Source organism: Chenopodium album, chromosome 22 (assembly GCF_948465745.1).
Source record: "Chenopodium album chromosome 22, dcCheAlbu1.1, whole genome shotgun sequence".
NCBI lineage: Eukaryota > Viridiplantae > Streptophyta > Magnoliopsida > Caryophyllales > Amaranthaceae > Chenopodium > Chenopodium album.
Window position 1 is genome coordinate 810644 of NC_137855.1, and position 13963 is coordinate 824606.

At 35.8% G+C, this 13963-nt stretch overlaps 1 protein-coding gene across 2 annotated transcripts; it reads right to left on the reverse strand.

The window, feature by feature from the left end:
• Positions 1 to 532: 532 nt before the first annotated feature.
• On the reverse strand, positions 533 to 12990 carry LOC145603676 (histidinol dehydrogenase, chloroplastic-like). 2 transcript variants are annotated; one of them, XM_081659625.1, is made up of 15 exons: positions 12883 to 12990; positions 12380 to 12526; positions 10964 to 11085; positions 10630 to 10682; positions 10450 to 10522; positions 9901 to 10002; positions 9708 to 9809; positions 9543 to 9614; positions 9393 to 9455; positions 9222 to 9263; positions 9014 to 9073; positions 8815 to 8925; positions 2223 to 2393; positions 1960 to 2050; positions 533 to 1154 (listed from the first exon to the last, which is right to left on the reverse strand). In XM_081659625.1, the coding sequence occupies exons 2-15, from the start codon at positions 12504 to 12506 to the stop codon at positions 871 to 873; spliced, it is 1473 nt and encodes a 490-aa protein (XP_081515751.1). In that variant the 5' UTR covers positions 12507 to 12526; positions 12883 to 12990; the 3' UTR covers positions 533 to 870. The 2 variants fall into 2 exon arrangements, with proteins under 2 accessions (XP_081515751.1, XP_081515752.1); XM_081659626.1 differs by having other exon boundaries at positions 12380 to 12471; positions 12883 to 12971.
• Between the last annotated feature and the right edge of the window lie 973 nt (positions 12991 to 13963).

Here is a 13963-nt window from a genome sequence, read left to right on the forward strand (position 1 = left end):
TCACATTAAAATAGTGAGCCACCTCATCTTCAGCATGACAACTTGAGAAGCATGTGATGCATTAAAACCAATACCTTCAGAAGAGGGATGAATTTACCAATATGACCTATCATGATCATACACTGAGGGTAGGAACCATAATTTACAAGTGCACATACGTTGCCCTTGAAGCTTGAAGAGAGAAGCTTCATTCTACCGAATTTAGCTCTCATGCAGATTCAATTGTCGAACTCAGTACCTTCGACTATCATGTCATCCTTAGTGTTTTGGACTTTTGGATATGTCAGGCGCATAGTTCATCAAAAGCACAGAGGTTTGCGGGAAAAAAAAAAAAAGAAAAAAAAAAATGAAGTCTCCATCAGCATGTGACTGCATTACACCATCAATGCTATGCCTCCAAAGATGGACCATTTACACTCTGGAGTCTGGTCATGTGTTCCACAAGTATCATAGTTTTGTAACCTACAGAACAACACCAAGTTCTGCAAGATATAATAAAGTTCAATTAGAAGATATCAGCAAAGTGTAGCACTCAGATAACACTGCTTTCTTTCTTACTTTTTTTCAACAAGAATTAAAGTTCATGAAACTTGTTTTTGAGACCTCGGCTAAAATCTCATGTACAAAATTGGTCATCATCTGATATTACCCAAAATCCAAAACAGGAAGATGAAAAGAGATTAAAGATCAATAATATTGCAACAGTTCTCTGTTACAATTTCATTATTTTAGAGTACAGGGTACTAGTAGTAACAAAAATACAAAATCAACTCCACAACACATCCTCAATGTGAGGTTGAGGCACTTACACCGGCTTCATCTTCAAATGATACAGATAAATCACATACTTAAGGTCACAGCTCATTTGCATCATCTCAAGCTTGACCCTTGCCTTGCCTCAATATCCTGAAGCCTTAAGGTCACAGCTCGCTTGTGAGCTTCCAGTCCCTCAACGTCAGCCATGGCTGCCACATATGGACCTAGATTTCTCAGGCCTTCCTCTGTAAGAGATTGAACTGTAATATACTTCTGGAAAGAATCGAGTGACACCCCACCATACATTCTTGCATAACCATATGTAGGAAGGACATGATTTGTTCCACTAGCATAATCTCCAACACTTTCAGGTGTCCATTGGCCCATAAATACAGATCCTGCAAATATTGTCAGTACAGAGGAAAATTAGCAGCAAAATCCTGCAAGAAATTTACTCAATTTTTAGAGTTCAAAGTTACTTGGTTTGAACACATTAGCGCATATGCCATATAAAAGTTATGGAACTTCAACAGCACTAACATTGGTTTATTTTAATTAAAAATATATACTCTCTACATCCCTCGTTAAACATCTTCCATTTTGGGATGTCCCACAATTAACAATTTTTCTTAATCCAAAGCAAGTTTTTTTTTTTGACTCTTTTGAAAGCTAGGCCCTAAGCAGTTTCCCTCTTTTTTCATTTTCCATAATCTTTGCACAAGTAGATAACTTTATTGTGAGAAAATCATCTAAAAAAACTGTAGGATGGAGGGAGCAGTAGATAAGAAAATAGTGTAATATGATTAAATAAGAGATTAATCATAGTAATCAGGAAAGAAGAGAAGTTTGACTATATTTTGCAGAATATAAATGATCAATACAAATGACACTGCATTTGAGCTGATTGAGTTTCTCTCACTAAGTCATCAGGCACTACAATTCACAACCCATTACACATACTGACATACCTCCTCCTCTACACAGACCCACCTACAAACTCATCACTCATTCCCCAATTCACCCCTAGCAGCTATGTAATCAACTACTACTAGAAATACCCATCTACAAACTCACTATTTCCAATTCAAGCATATGTGCCAGCAGTGAAAGGAGATTGATTGATTTTAGCACCTCATAGATAAAAGAATGGACAATACAGAAGAGCTTGCCAAAGTATGATGACTTAAAGATCCAAACATATACCTGCATTCTCAATGAAGCTCTCCCATTTCTCAGCATCTTGTACATTAATAATCAGATGCTCAGGTGCGTACAAGTTTGAGAAAGAGACTGCCTGCATGTGAAAAGCAATAAACACATCAATGGACAGTGCAGTTTAAAAAATAGAATAAAAAGGATCACTTGGTAGGAAATGGAAAGCTCACAAAACACTTAAACGTGGAAATGTAATTTAGATACTGCAGCATGCATGTTAAGCAGCAGTTGAAAGAGACAAAATCACAAACCTCAACCATATCACGAGCGAACACGATAAAACTATGAGATAATGCTTTTGCTGCAAAATCCCCTCTCGGAAGATTTTGACATTGCTTGCTAATTTCATCCTCAATAGCACTTAGATTCACACCATCACCAGCTACTACGAGAACAACCTGACTATCTGGTCCATGTTCAGCCTGAAAAACACGAAATATTGAATAACACATCGCTTCACAACTAGACATGAATAATTGTTCCATTTTACATGTACAAAACAATTAATTAGATAAACATTCTAAGCAACAATGCCTTAAGACACACACGAAAGACACAAATAGCATCCCACTCTCCTTTTCTTCTTCTAAAAGTTTGGGCATGGAAGTAGTAGAGCTGTCAATTCGGGTATTCAAGTTGGGTTTGGGTCGGGTCAAATTAGGTCTCGGGTTGAATCAGGATCAGGTTATGTCGGGTCAATCTAGCTTCAGATCAGGTTCAGTTTCAGGTCGGGTCAATTTCAGTTCAAGTTATAACGGGTTGTTCACCTTTCGGATATAGGTCGGGTTCGATTCGAATTATAATCAAATCGGGTTCAATTTCAGGTTCGTGTTGTGTTGAGTCGGGTTTGGATGGGTTAACAAGATGGTACATTCGGGTTATAGTTAGTGTTGAGTCAGGTTTTGGTTCAAGTTCAATTCTAATAAATGTCGATGTGGCCAAGTTGAATTATATAATTACACCCTCCATAATTTGATCAACCATAATCAAGATTTTATAAACCTATATACGAGTAATAGATAACAAAAGGTATATAAGCTAAACAAAAGATTTGAGGTTTACAAAATTATACCCGTATATAAGCTAAATAAAAGGTATATAAAATGTTATCAATATAAGCTGAATAAAAGGTATATAAAATGTTATCTAACCTTCCATGACTCGGGTTTAGGTTTTAATTGTATCGGGTACTAGTTCGGGTTTGGATTGTTTTCGGGTCGGATTTAATCGGTTGACGGTTACTATCAGGTTGGGTGCAAGTTCAGGTTCAGCTTCAGGTCATCAAGTATTGGATCAAATTAGTTTTCGGTTAAAATCACGTCAGGTTCAAGTCAGGTTACAGGTCATTAGTTTCACCCCATTGTTCGAGTACAGGCTGGGTTCAAATAATTGTCGATCAAGGTCGGGTTCTCGGGTCGGGTTAGTTTTTGAAAACAAAAGCTATAATCCACACGAGGTTACGGGGCCCGGTGGAAAAAAGTGTTGAGACCCTAGGGGATATATCTCGGGGTCAGAGTCGTTTGAAACCATATATGGTCATTGTATGTTGTCATAAACGTACGTGGTAGACTTGAGTTTACGAAATCACTGCAAGTTGTGAACGAGTAAAATTACCGTTTAAGGGCATATTGGATGGTTCCACCGATCCTATTGGACAACCGTAGGTATTAGGGGCCATGGTAAACATCTCGGCAATTTTTATTACCAGGCGAAAAAAAAGTCAAAATATTACAAAATTAAAGGCTATAATCCATGCTTTTTGAGAAAATTTTGAAGTTTTACAGTCCGGTGGCGAAAAGCCTTGATACCCTATGAGATACATCTCGGGGTCATATAATGCCGTATAAAACCATATATGATCATTATATGTTGTCAAAAACGTCCATGGTAGGCTTGAGTTTACGAAATCACTACAAGTTGTGAACGGGTAAAATGATCGTATAAGGGCATATTAGATGGTTGCACCAACCCAATTGGACTTCCGGATGGTATTAGGGAACATGGTAAACATCTCGGCAATTTTTATTTTCGGGTGAAAAACGGTCAAAAAAATTACAAAATTGAAGCCTATATCCACGCTTTTTGATGAAATTTTGAGGTTTCAGGCCGCTGGCGAAAAACCTTGAGACCCTAAGGGATACATCTCAGGGTCATATAATGTCGTTTGAAACTATATATGATTATTATATGTTGTCATAAACGTCCGTGATAGGCTTGAGTTTACAAAAATCACTGCAAGTTATGAACGAGTAAGATGACCGTTTAAAGGAATATTAGACGGTTCAACCGACCAAATTGAACTCCTGGAGGGTATTAGGGACCACAATAAACATCTCGAAAATGTTTATTTCCGGACAAAAAAAGGTAAAAAAATTATAAAATTGAAGACTATAATAATCCACGCTTTTTAAAGAAATTTTGAGGTATCGGGGGCCCGTTGATGAAAAGCTTTGAGACCCTAAGAGATACATCTCGGGATCATATAATGCCGTTTGAAACCATATATGATCATTTATATATTGTCATAAACGTCCGTGGTAGGCTTGAGTTAACGAAATCACTGCAAGTTGTGAACGGGTAATATGACCGTTTTAGGGCATATTAGGTCGTTCCACCGATCCAATTGGTCTCCCGGAGGGTATTATGGACCATGGTAAACATCTCAGCAATTTTTAATTTCGGGCGAAAAAACGTCAAAAATTTATAAAATTGAATGGTATAATTCATGCTTTTTGAGGAAACTTTGAGGTCTCGGCCAGTGGCGAAAAACCTTAAGACTCTAATGGATACATCACGGGGTCATATAATGCCGTTTGAAACCATATTTAATCATTATATATTGTCATAAACGTACATGGTAGATTTGAGTTTACGTAATCACTACGAGTTGTGAAAAGGTAAAATGACCGTTTAAGGGCTAATTGGGTGGTTCCACCGACCCAATTGGACTCCTGGAGGGTATTAGGGATCATGGTACGTAAATATCTTGAATTTTTTTATTTTCGGGCGAAAAAAAGATCAAAAAATTACAAAATTAAAGGTTATAATCCACGCTTTTTTTGTAAATTTTGAGGTTTCAGGCCCGGTGGCAAAAAGCCTTAAGACCCTAAGGGATTCATTTCAGAGTCATATAATGCCATTTGAAACCATATATGATCATTACTCCCTCCGTGTTTTTTTAAGTGACACACTTTCCATTTCCGGCTGTGTTTTTTTAAGTGATACAATTCCTTTTTTGGCAAAAAAATACATTAAAATATTATATCTCTCTCCTCTCATGGTCCCCACCCAAACCCACTACTACTTTTTTATTATATCTTTTCTCTCACATTCATTATTTTTCAATAAACTATTAACCCCACTATCTTTCTTTAACAATTTTTTAATACTCCACTACCCCACTTACCCCTTATTTTATTTAAGTCAATTAAATTGCGTAAAACTATGTGACGGTCAAAGTGTATCACTTAAAAAAACACGGAGGGAGTATATTTTGTCATAAATATCCGTTGTGGGCTTGAGTTTAGAATTCACTACGAGCTGTGAACGGGTAAAATGACTGTTTAAGGGCATATTGGATGGTTCCACCGATTCAATTGCATTCCCGGAGGGTATTAGGGTTTATAGTAAAAACTCGGTTATTTTTATTTACGGCCAAAAAAGGTCAAAAAAATTACAAAGTTGAAGACTACAATCCACGAGTTTTGTGGAAATTTAGAGGTTTCGAGGCCCGATGGCGAGAAGTGTTGAGACCCTAGGGGATATATCTCGAGGTCATATAATGTCATTTAAAACCATATATGATCATTACATGTTATCATAAATGTATGTGGTGGGCTTGAGTTTACGAAATTATTGCAAGTAAGAACGGTTAAAATGATCGTTTAAGGGCATATTGGATAGTTCCACCGACCCAATTGGACTTCAGGAGGATATTAGGGACCATGGTAAACATCTTGGCAATTTTTATTACCAGGCGAAAAAATGTCAAAAAAATTACAAAATTGAAAGCTATAATCCACGCTTTTTGAGGAAATTTTGAGGTTTTGTGGTCCTATAGCAAAAAGTCTTAAGACCCTAAGGGATACTTCTCGGAGTCATTTAATGGAGTTTGAAATCATAAATGATCATTATATGTTATCATAAACGTCCGTGCTAGACTTGAGTTTACAAAAACACTACAAGTTGTGAACGGATAAAATGACTCAATTGAATGGTTCCACCGACCCAATTGGACTCTTAGATGGGTATTAGAGAATATGGTAAACATCTAGGCAATTTTTATTTTCATGCCAAAAAGGTCAAAAAAAAAATTACAAAATTGAAAGTATAATCTTCGCTTTTTGAGTAAATTTTGAGGTTTCAGATCCAGTAGCGAAAAGCCTTGAGACCCTAATGGATTCATCTCGGGGTCATATAATGCCGTGTGAAACTATATATGATCATTATATGTTGTCATAATTGTCGTGGTAGGCTTGAGTTTACGAAATCACTACAAGTTGTGAACGGGTAGAATGACCGTTTAAGGGCATATTTGGTGGTTCCACCGACCCAATTGGACTTCCAGTGGGTATTAGGGACCATGATAAACTTCTCGACAGTTTTTATTTTCGGGCGAAAAAAGGTTACAAAATCACAAAATTAAAAGCTATAATCGACGTTTTTTAAGCAAATTTTGAGGTTTAAGGGCCCGGTGCAAAAAAACATTGAGACCCTAAGGGATACATCTTGGGGTCATATAATGCCGTTTGAAACCATATATGATCGTTATATGTTGTCATAAACGTACGTGGTAGGCTTGAGCCTACAAAATCACTACAAGTTATGAACGGGTAAAATGATCGTTTAAGGGCATATTGGGTGGTTCTACCGATCCAATTAGATTTCCGGAGGGTATTAGGGACCATGATAAACATCTCGGCATTTTTTATTTTCGAGCGAAAAAAGATCAAAAAATTACAAAATAGAAGGCTATAATCCAGGCTTTTTGTGTAAATTTTGAGGTTTCAGGGCCCGGTGGCAAAAAGCCTTGAGACCCTAAGGGACTCATCTCGTGGTGATATAATGCCATTTGAAACCATATATGATCATTATATGTTGTCATAAATGTCTGTTGTAGGCTTGAGTTTAGAAATCATTAAAAGTTGTGAACGGGTAAAATGACCGTTTAAGGGCATATTGGATGGTTCCACCGATTCAATTGCACTCCCGGAGGGTACTAGGGTCTATAGTAAAAATCTCGGTCATTTTTATTTTCAGGCGAAAAAAGGTCAAAAAATAACAAAATTGAAGGCTATAATCCACGCATTTTAAGGAAATTTTGAGGTTTTGGGCCCGGTGGCGAAAAGTGGAAAAATAGAAGGCTATAATCCACCCCATTGTTTGAGTATAGGCTGGGTTCAATTCATTGTCAGTTAAGGTCAGGTTAATTTCTGATGGCATACTTTACGCCATCGGTCCCCAAAACCTCAAAATTTCCTAAAAACTGTGGATTATATAGCCTTCAATTTTGTAATTTTTTTTGAGCTTTTTTTGCTAGGAAATAAAAATTGTCGAGATTTTTACCATGTTCCCTATTCTAATACTCTCCGAGAGTTTAATTGGGTAGGTGGAATCATCCAATTTGCCTTTAAATTTTACTCGATTTCGTACATGCTTCTTGTATTGGCTATAAGCTCTCACGGGTCTTTTATGTTGCCGGATAATGGTCATATATGGGTCTACACAACATTATATGATCCCGGAATTCATCCCGTAGTGTTCCGTGAAATTCCAACACCAGCTCCCGACACCTCCTAAATCGCTCTGATTTCGTGGTAAAAATCATGTCTCGGGTTTTATTAGGATCAGGTTATGTCGGGTCAATCTTGCCTCAGATCATGTTTAAGTTCGGGTCGAATCAATTTCAGTTGAGGTTATTTTGGGTTGTTCACCTTTTCTAAAAATGTCGAGTTCAATTCGAGCCAAATTCAAACGGATTCAATTTCAAGTTCGAGTTGTGTGTGAGTCAGGTTTGAGTTGGTTAATAGATGGTACATTCGGGTTCGAGATAGTGTTGAGTTGGGTTTTGGTTCAAGTTCAATTCCAATAAATATCGATGTGCTCAAGTTGAACCTATATAATTACGCCTTCCATTATTTGATCAGCATTATCAAGATTTTATTAAACCTATGAGTAATAGAGAACAAAAGGTATACAAGCTGAATCGGATTGTGGGTTTATCATTTTGTACCAGTATATAAGTTGAACAAAAGGCATATAAATTTTATTAAATCTTCCTTAACTCGGGTACAAGTTTTAATTGGGTCGGTACTAGTTTGTTGTTGGCTCAGATTAAATCGTCGGGAGCAAGATCGGGTTCTGGTCAAAAAGTATTGGATCAAATCGGTATTCTGTTAACATCAGGTCAAGGTCAAGTTCAAGTCGGGTTACAGGCACTAGTTTCACCCCCATTGTCCGGGTACAGGTTGGGTTCAAATTATTGCCGGTTCAGGTTTGTTCTCGGGTCGGGTCAGTTTTTTACAGCTCTAGGAAGTAGGAAGTAGCCACTTCAAAATGTTTCTCAAAAAGTTATTGGGGTGAGGACTTTTGCAAAACATACATTACTCTAATTGCAATGTAGGTTTTCTCTTCTCCATGGTATGTAAGGCTCAAGCTCTTCCTGGATGCAAATAAAATGTGGCCCAGGATTCAGCTCACTGCTTTATTCCAAGTAGGGGAGCATCTTATATGCTGCCTACTCTTCCCTTCAAAAGTCTATTATATGTTTATTAAGGATGTTGTATAACAATACAGATATTAACATGGTTTGTTTTAAAACCAAAAAATGGTACAGAGACATACCTGAGAAAGCAAGTCTGCTGCAACATGAACAGGGTTAGCAAACTTGTCAGCAATCACTAGAACTTCTGAAGGGCCAGCAGGCATGTCAATCGAAATCATAGCTTCACTATTCTGATGGATGGTGAGGAAGTCAATTAGAAGAAAAGTTTAAATTATATATAACCTCAACTTTCGCTAAGAAACTACAATAGACTACTACCTGCAGGATCATCTTTGCAGCAGTAACATATTGATTTCCTGGTCCAAAGACCTTCTCAACCTATATATTTAAAGAAAATTAGTAGAAATGGATGTTGGGCAAAGATTTTCAAATTAAATAGCAAAACCATAGGGCACACTGGTATATATATACAAAATATCTGAAACAATAAAACAACCTCAATTATATATGTTTATAGTCTTAGTACCTTAGGGCAGGAAGTTGTTCCCCAGGCCATAGCAGAAATGGCCTGATCAATAGAAAAAGAGGATGGATAAGAGCTCCAACAGATACAATAATGATTCAAGCTGAATTTAAGATATTGGAGAATTTCTCATAATACAGAAAATTGTATGTTAAATAGTACAGACTCTCAGACCTGAGCGCCTCCAGCTTTAAGGATATGAGTGACACCAGCTTTCTTGGCACAGTAGAGGACTTCCTAAAGAAGAAGAAAAAAGAGCATTAGTCATCAGGAAACTCCCAGTGTCATTCTAACACTGCTCAAACAATGGGAAATAAAAGATACCTTGCATATGCTGCCATCCTGGCTTGGAGGTGTGGCAAGAACTACGGTTTTGCAGCCCGCAATTTTGGCAGGCTAGAATAACAAGTAGATGATGATGTCAACATTATTCGAAAATTTGAAATTTCTTAAAATTTAGAGGCTCTAAGATAAAAAGTTGCAACTCACAATTGAAAGCATAAGAGCTGTGGATGGCAATACAGCAGTCCCTCCCGGAACATAAAGTCCCACAGAGCCAATGCTTCTCGCTACACGTTTGCACCTAACTCCCTGACTTTGAAAAAAATCAAATGCCATTATAAGATGATAATAAAAGAAAATGTAAGATAATGGAATCAACTAATGTCTCTATGAAACTTACCTTCATGTTCTCAACACTTCTCTCCTCCGACTTTTGAGCAGCATGAAATGCATAGATATTGTCGTAAGCAACATCGAAGGCCTTTTTTATATGAGGATCAAGCTGCAATATTGAAGATATTAAGAAAAGGAAACTGGTTTTTCAATAACAAAAGAGCTACAAAATCTTTCCTTTTTTTTTTTTTTTTTTTTTTTTTTTGGAAACCAAGAGCTACAAAATCTAGTAGGCCTATTGTAGATTATATACAAGAGAACTGGTTTTTTTCAATAACCAAAACTAAAGTTTCTAATTAAGGGTTCGTTTGGCGTGGTTTTCTGTTTTTTGGTTTTTTGGTTTTCAAACTCATATGATATAAGTCATATAATTAAACAAAAATTAGTCAAACTTATTTAAATCATGATAATTTTGAAAACTGACAACAGAAAAGTGAAAACACCTTTTTCTTGTTTCCTGTTTTTGGTTTTTTGTTTTCAAAAAAATAGAAAACTGAAAACAGAAAATGATGTCAAACAAGCCCTAAAATAGTCCTTGAAGAAATCTTATGAATACCTCAGGCTCTGGTAAGTCTGCAACGTCTTCAACCACCTTATCCAGTTTGACTTTGTCAAACTTGACGGTATATCTGTTAGGGGATCATTACACCGAGTAAATTTATAGTGCAAGTTTGGACGTGTATTGAATGGGAGAAAAACAGGATGTGTATGGTCACCAAAAGCAGAGACAACATACTCTTTCACGGCATCATCACCCCGAGTGCGGACATCATCAACAATGGGTTGGACCTGATAAGTTTCAGAAGGGATAAAACCATTTGACTCCTTCAAGAATGACTGCTGTAATTTCAAAGATGAAAGAGAGAACCCCCCCCCCCCCCCCCCCACAACACACACACACACACAACAAGTAAAAAAGAAAAGAGATGGTAATTACAAACACCAAACAATACACTCATTATCCAATAAAGAGAACTAAGTTGGCTAGTAAATATGGTGGGATATCCTATTCAGCATTTGAGAGCATGTTAACGGAAAGGACAAGTAAATAGGGGAAGAAGATAGCTCACCACACTAAATATAGATGAAAAATCGATGCGAGGACGAGATTTCAGATTATCAACCTCAGACACAGAAAGTTCAGATAATTTGTAAGACTTTAAGGCACATTTCACCCCGTTGCTCATTGAACCTATGAATGTAAGAGCAGCACACAATTGAAGCAAACACTATAAAAAATAATAAAATTAAAAAAACTCAAGGCCACAAATTTTCCAACAAGTGAGTAATACTAAGGTAACAGCATAAAGTTCTTCACAACAATAATACACCCAAAACAAGCAAATTTCATCACCAGATTAGAGAAAAATGAGCACGTCATCAACAAAAACAAATGTATCAGTTTGCACCAGAGCATTACATGATACTAATACAAAATTGTGTTTACTAGTTCCTCCATTCGGTAATAGTTGCCAGCTTGTCTCAACCCATCAGAGGATATAACAAGATTTTATTTAAATTACTGTGTAATAATTGGGTCATACCAACACTCTGCAATCTCTGCACTCAGTTTTAGCAGGGTCGTGAAAAATAATCGTAAATAATTACTATTAGAAGAAGGGTGACAAGTTCGTTCAAACATTCCAATATAATACGTGCGAGTATTATTTGGCATCAAAGGGTCTATCGAGTGTAGTAGGTTAGCTAGGAGCTTTAAAACAGGGTGACGCGAGAATTGGGTAGCATATGTAAGCACCACTTGATCAACACAAAACTAAGAGTCTCTATTATATTAGTAAGAGGCAGAAAGAGAGAATAAATCTACAAAAACTTCTATTGCATCTTACATGTACTCGGGATATGTCTTAAACAGGTACATGTCCATCTGTCCAATGCGAACTGTACAAAATAATGTTTGACAACTTTATTACTTAAACAATCTTGACATTCCATTGTAAAGTGATAGTCTTTGTTATTTGTTATCGAGCACTCTAGCCTTGTCTCCTAGACTAATTATATCTTATTGTTAGCTCTAGAACTTTCACTTAGCATATGATTCCTGCAATCATATATAATGTAAACCTATGAGGCTATGACATTAATATACAAGTTTTTCTACTTCTCTGTATTCAAGTCTCGGACTTGGCTATATTGGAAACATGAGCATTTTTTCATCTCAAAGTAAAGTCTCCAAGGGCCTATACCTATGTTGTACGGTCAAGTATCCATGTAATTCCTCATATATTACACATCAATTCATAGCAAACTACGCTAACAAAAAATAAACAGCTCTAGCTCCAGGGAAATGGAACTAACTATTGAAACATCATCAACTTCTACAATTCAATATGATATGAATAAACGATTGTTCATACAACACTAATGTAGTAATATTGAAACTTTACATCCTAAAGACGAAAGATATGGAGCACAAAAGAAAATAAAGCATGAGATTCATTGAGTTAATAAGTAAGAGCACAATATACCTGATGACAAAATTCGAGGGCGGAAACTAGGTTTCGACGAGCAGGGAGAGGGCAATCGAAAGGAACGAGCTTCGAAAGGGTTGAATAACAAACTGGTTCGATGTAAGCATACAAGTTTAGTCTCCATCAGCAACTCCTTCAACAAGTCTTAATTGAGGCAATTTATCAAACAGTTTGTGTGCAGAACATAAAAATGCAAAATTTAATGATGAACAACTATCCAATTAATAAACAAAGCTTCCAATTCACAAATCTACAGCAATAATACTCAATTTAGCAACAGAAATAACCAAAACAATAACATCAAGTAACAAAATTCCAATCAAAATTGATTAATTACACGAAATGAATTTCAAGAAAAAATAAGAATCAATTTTAGGGGAGAAAATAATCGTAAAATAAACAGCAAATTATACAGTAATTGAATCAAATTACAAAGGAAATTTAGAAAATAAATTAATCTAGAATTAAGGGAAAAGAGAAAAGAGAGAAGATGATTTTACCAAATTGGTAGAGAGAGTGGGGGTCAGATGTTCGAGAAACCCAGTGAGTCCACTAAAGAAAACTTTGTCAAAGTGAGAGAATTCGTCGTGGGCTATACAAGATTAAGAACTGGCAGTCTAGTTTTTGTCCATAAAAAAAAGGTTGACATTTGACAAACATCAAAATAGGTTAAGGTCCATTCACTTCACCTAATATTTGCTGAAATAAAATTAATTTTGCCGAATTTAAATTATCTTTACTAAATTAAAATTATTTTTGTTAAAGAGAAATTATTTTTTACTGATTCTCTATTATTTAAATTTAGGCCCTGTTTACTTCACCTTACAAAAATAACATCAGTAAAACTAATTTCAGTTCAACAAAAATAATTTCAGTTCAATAGAAAACAGTAACTTTAAAGAAGAAATATACAAAAAAAAAAAATAGTAAAAATATTTTCAGTTTAGTAAAATTAATTTCAGCTAAGTAAAAATAATTTAAGCTCGGCAAAAATAATTTAAGTTCAGTAAAAATAATTTCAGTTCAGCAAAAATAAGGTGAAGTGAACGAGGCCTTGCTGATTTAAACTAAACTGAAATTATTGTTACTAACTGAAATTAATTTTACTAAACTGAAATAATTTTTACTAGACTAAAATTATTTTTACTGAATATTTTTTTTAAGGTGAATTGAAAAGGGTCTAATTCCAAGTTTCTCATATTAAGAAACATGAATTGTTTCTAATGGGGTACCCTATTTGTAATTGTGGCCTGACAACTGGGTTTGTGTAGTATGACGTGCAAAGGGCTTAACCAGCCCCGTTCCTGAAAATTTATAGGTCCTAGGAATAATGTAAGAAAAAGGCCCAATACGTAACAAATTTTTTTACACGCAATAGGTTTAATTATAAGACAATGAAAATAGCTTATATTATTTGAATAGTAAATCTCCATACACAATACTGGAGTAATAACTTTGCATAATATTTCGATAATTGAATAAATATAAAACGGTGCAATTGAAAAGATTAATATTTTGGAGCAAATACTCATAGAAACCGGAAGATTAGAAGAAGAAGTGAAGAGCTTATATTGCATAGTT